The sequence below is a fragment of the Chanos chanos genome, chromosome 5 (assembly GCF_902362185.1).
Source record: "Chanos chanos chromosome 5, fChaCha1.1, whole genome shotgun sequence".
Classification (NCBI taxonomy): Eukaryota; Metazoa; Chordata; class Actinopteri; order Gonorynchiformes; family Chanidae; genus Chanos; species Chanos chanos.
Genome location: NC_044499.1, coordinates 3511314 through 3516313, shown reverse-complemented (window position 1 = coordinate 3516313; position 5000 = coordinate 3511314). Strand labels below are relative to the sequence as shown.

Genomic DNA, 5000 nt, shown 5'->3' with positions numbered 1-5000 from the left:
CTATGTTTGGAAAAAATACCATATCTTCATTGTTTCTCAGTTCTGCCCCAGGCTTTTTCTTGTTTTTGAGAAGATGAATTGCCCGGATCACCCCCATTCTCCCGTCTCTCTCTCTCTCTCTCTCTCTCTCTCTCTCTTTCTCTCTCTCTCGCTCTCTCTCTCTCTCTCTCTCTCTCCTCTCTTCGTCTTTTTTTTATCAGTTCTGTGCAGAAGTCAGATGAAGGCCCTGAGGACCTCCCTCTCTCCTAAGGAGACTACCCAGTATGCATTGCCTGCAGTCGGCCCATCCTTTGGAGCATTTAATGCTCATTTTCTGGGTGTTAGCGCCACGCTAGCCGCGGACAGAGCGCTGCGGATAACAGCTGATGAGTGTGTAATCGACTGTAATTGTCTTTTCACTTCTGATTTGTGTCAGCGTCCTCTCATCTGCTCTTCTCCTCTCTCTTTCCCATTCAGACTTTCATTCTGAACCCACCATCTATCTCAAAACTCGCTGGCACATAGCGTACGGCTTTACGCACCTCCACACCAAACCAGGACACAGTCATCTTTTATGAAAAATCACATGACAGTTCAGACCTGTGTCAACAAACAAAAGACCTCCACATTGTCACACACCCTGGAACAATGACAACATTAGAGGCTCATAATGAATGTGCTCTGCACGTGTGTGTGTGTGTGTGTGTGTGTGTGTGTGTGTGTGTGTGTGTGTAAAATGTTGCAACAAATTCTCCAATAGTGAAGACCAGCGGCCACTCCTCACAGTACTCTGTGGGTGGGGTTGACCCATAGACTGGTCTAACTCAATATAGATAAGTGTAAATATCCTCAAACAACTGGAGGTGACTTTAGACTTATGTAGGTGTCTTTGAACAGGTGGAGGTGACTGTAGGTTGATGTAGGTGTCTTTGAACAGGTGGGGGTGACTGTAGGTTGATGTAGGTGTCTTTGAACAGGTGGGGGTGACTGTAGGTTGATGTAGGTGTCTCTGGACAGGTGGAGGTGACTGTAGGTTGATCTAGGTGTCTTTGAACAGGTGGGGGTGACTGTAGGTTGATGTAGGTGTCTTTGAACAGGTGGGGGTGACTGTAGGTTGATGTAGGTGTCTTTGAACAGGTGGGGGTGACTGTAGGTTGATGTAGGTGTCTTTGAACAGGTGGAGGTGACTGTAGGTTGATGTAGGTGTCTTTGAACAGGTGGGGGTGACTGTAGGTTGATGTAGGTGTCTTTGAACAGGTGGTGGTAACTGTAGGTTGATGTAGGTGTCTCTGGACAGGTGGGGGTGACTGTAGGTAGAGGAGGATGGAGGTGACCCACCTGTGAGGAGAGGCCGTTCCCGATGGAGGGGTTGACGGGGTTGGAGTGGCCTGGCGGAGGGACGAAGCTGTCAGAGTAGCCGGAGAAACCGTGGCGACTGGAGGACAGGCAGTAGGCCGAGCTCCCCTCCTGGGCCCCCGCTGCACTGCCAAGCCCACTCTGATGCACCGAGGTTGGGGGCAGAGGCTGGGGCCGATGCACTGTACTGGGCTGTTCGGAAACTGTTGAGAGAGAGAGAGAGAGAGAGAGAGAGAGAGAGAGACAAAAAGCATTAAAGAACTACAGCCCATAAACCAAAAGGAGACAGGCTTCATTCAGACAACAGATTCGAAGCAAACTCTTGGTGTACAAGTGTATTACAATTATAACATAGAAAGTCACACTATTCTTGTGTAGATGTGAGTTGGATTACAGAAAACATACGTTGTCTAATACATTGAGATTTCAGATCAGAGAGTCTGTCTACACACACATTCATATTCAGACATGTAGATATAATCTGATACAAGAGAAGGAGTGTCTAACCTACTAACGTAGATATACTCAGATTCTAGAGGAGAAGGAGTATCTGATCTGCTAGAATAGATATAATCAGATTCTAGAGGAGAGGGAATGTCTCACCTGCTGCTATAGATATAATCAGATTCTAGAGGAGAAGGACAGTCTAACCTGGTGCTATAGATATAATCAGATTCTAGAGGAGAAGGACAGTCTAACCTGGTGCTATAGATATAATCAGATTCTAGAGGAGAAGGACTGTCTAACCTGGTGCTATAGATGAGGGAGGATAGGGGCTTTCGGCTAGCTGGTAAGGCTGTAGACTCGACATGGCAGATGGCGGGAAACCTCCTGGAATCAGGTGATTGAATGCCATGAGCTGATTGGCTCCTGCCTGCTTCCTCCATCGAGCCCTTCTGTTGCTGAACCACACCTGTGAGAGGGAGAGGAATAAAAATAAAATTAAAATAATAATACAACGAGCTTTAAAAAATATTATGAGTTTAAAAAATATGCATCTGTGAGTATGTATGTGATTAGTTATTAGATATTTATAAGATCATTATTATGTGGATTTATTTTTGTTATCAATCATATTTTCCATTCTCTGCGGTGTAATATTTCCAGTTGATGTGCGTGCCTGCCTGTCTGCGTGTGTGTGTGTGTGTATCTGTGTGTGTGCATATGCATCTCTGTGGGTGTGTGTGTGTGTGTGTGTGTCTGACCCACTGGTACCATCTCTGACATCATTCCTCTGTTAAAGGTCAGTCACGGGTTGTGGACTGATGCTCTGAACTGCAGATTTGATTTCATTAAAAAATGCTCCATAACAGGCTTTTATTAAGTGGATACTAATTCTGGTGTATGTTTTTTCGGGGGCTGTTTTCAGTTGGAGAATGACATATTAAAAACAGGAAGTAACAGAAGACACAGGCCTTCTGTCTGTTTCACTGTGTTTGTGCATCAGATCATGTGACTCATGCCCAGAGGGCAGTGAAAAGCAGACACACAGTTTGTCCTCCACATGTTCACCCCCCCCCCCCCCCCCCCCCCCGCCACCCATTTTTGAGAAAGGACAAGAGAGAGAGAGATAGCACAAAAGTAGACAAGTGTGTGTGTAGTGTGTGTGTGTGTGTGTGTGTGTGTGTGTGCGCGCGCGTGTGTGTTTGTGTGTCCATGTGTGTGTGTGTGTGTGTGTGTGTGTGTGTTTGTGTGTCCATGCGTGTGTGTATGCGTGTTGCGTGTGTGTGTGTAGTGTGTGTGTGTGTGTGTGTGTGTGTGTGTGTGTGTGTGTGTGTGTGTGTGTGTGTGCGCGTGTGTTTGTGTGTCAATGCGTGTGTGTATGCGTGTTTGCGTGTGTGTGTACCTGCACGCGTGCCTCTGTAAGTTTGGCTCTCTGGGCCAGTTCCTCACGTGTGTAAATGTCAGGGTAGTGTGTGCGTTCGAAGGCTCTCTCCAGTTCCTCCAGCTGCTCCGCGGTGAAGGTGGTTCGACTGCGTCTCTGCTTCCTCTTCAGGGGCAGACCAGGCTCTGAATCCACATCTGAACCTTCATCTGAATGACTCGCTAGAGAGAGAGAGAGAGAGAGACAAAGAGAGAGAGAAAGAAAAGAAAGAAATCACTCAGTCACTCAAAGTACTCAAAACATTCAAAAACACAAATTCCTCTAACCCGCTAAAACATTACAACCCCACGAGACTTATCTGACCATCTGACCTCAGAGCGGATAGAAGGGAGCAAAGTCTCACCACTACCATTTTTCAGCATCACACACATACACACACGCACATGCACACACACACGCACACACACACACACACGGGGCTGGAGCCAGTCTATCTGCAGGTGTTCTGGTGTGTGTTTGCATAGCGTTCTCTGGGGAGGGGACTGGGAGTCTTTCAGGGGTAATGCAGCAGAAGACTATGTGACTGAGAGTCCGTTAAACCCCACAACGTGGGCACCGGTCACAGTCCAGGGGCCCCTACCATTGGATTGGAAGGAGTGTTGGGGGGTTGGGGGGGGGGGGTGTTCAGGGTGTGGGGGGGGCCACTCTATTAAATAATGATTACGTCTCTCAAACTACCGTGACAGGCTCAGTTATTGTCTCTGAAAAAGCCCCCTCACAACCAGTCAAAAAACGCATCTGCTACGTCTGTTTCAAACCTCTCCTTTCTCTGCCTCCTTTTTTTCTCATTTTCAACAACCCCCCCCCCCCCCCAAGCCCCCCATTTCTTTCCACCCATCTCGATATTTCACCCCCAGATGGCAGAGAACAGTGGAGGTGAAATGGACACCACACGCTCTGTGGGCTGGCGCGTCCAAACGCAGACGAGGGCAGAGTCCAACACTCAGAAACGTTGTTGACCACTGTTCAGTAGTTTACCGAGAATTTTCACCCTACCTATGAATGCTACCATTACATTTTATTACACAAAAATCTTTTAAGCACAATCAGTGGTTCAAGATTCGTTGAATATTTCCAGAGCTTTTCTTAAATCAAGAATTTGATAGGAACACCAAAACTTCTGATGCCACATTTCCGAGGATACAGAAGTCTATGGAAGGGAAGGCTTTGCGAATTCATCTCGGCGCGGTGTTACTTTCAGTTGTCCGCGTGGGACACAGGTGCCTTGAGAGGATGTCACGTGGAAAAAGATCACGTGTATTTTCCGTTTGAGTCTTCGTGTACAAGTGCAGAATTTTCAGCTCTTGTTTGGAAAACCCCTATGAGCAATGCTATCAAATGGCCCATTCTAAGATTCTAATGGAACTAAGGAAAGAATACATTGTTTCCAAATTAGAGAGAATTGTACCATTGGCTTTCTGTTAAGGTTTGGTTTTCTGTTGTGACATCACTATAACTCTTTCTCTTTGTTTTACTTTTCTTTTCTAGAACATTCCCACAGGTGTATCAGTGCTGTGGATGGGAAAACTGGGCCTGGTTCTCCCGTGAGCAATCCCTCCAGGTTTCAACTTTAATTAAACGAGACGAGTCACGCAAGCAGGAGGGAGCCCGCTCCTCTCCTCTCCTCTCCTCTCCTCCCCTCAGCTCCAACTCCAGCTCCATCAGCCAAGGAGCAGGAAATGCTTCTGCCCACTGCCAGTTTCAGTCTCCGCAGGCAATTCACTGGGCTTTTGCCCAGAGAACGTGGATCTAACCACCGAGGAGCAGAGAGAGAGAGAGA

General features: G+C 47.2%; 1 protein-coding gene across 7 annotated transcripts in view; it reads right to left on the bottom strand.

The window, feature by feature from the left end:
• Positions 1 to 5000, bottom strand: part of pax3a (paired box 3a) — a 28305-nt gene that overhangs the window by 8352 nt on the left and 14953 nt on the right. For 4 of the 7 annotated variants that reach the window (XM_030773148.1, XM_030773149.1, XM_030773151.1 and 1 more), the window contains exons 5-8: positions 3182 to 3381; positions 2083 to 2248; positions 1939 to 1941; positions 1318 to 1538 (exon numbers count right to left, since the gene is read on the bottom strand). In XM_030773148.1, coding sequence (XP_030629008.1) covers positions 1318 to 1538; positions 1939 to 1941; positions 2083 to 2248; positions 3182 to 3381 — 590 coding nt within the window. The remainder of the gene's footprint in view (positions 1 to 1317; positions 1539 to 1938; positions 1942 to 2082; positions 2249 to 3181; positions 3382 to 5000) is intronic. The other 3 variants (XM_030773146.1, XM_030773147.1, XM_030773150.1) reach the window with 2 other exon arrangements.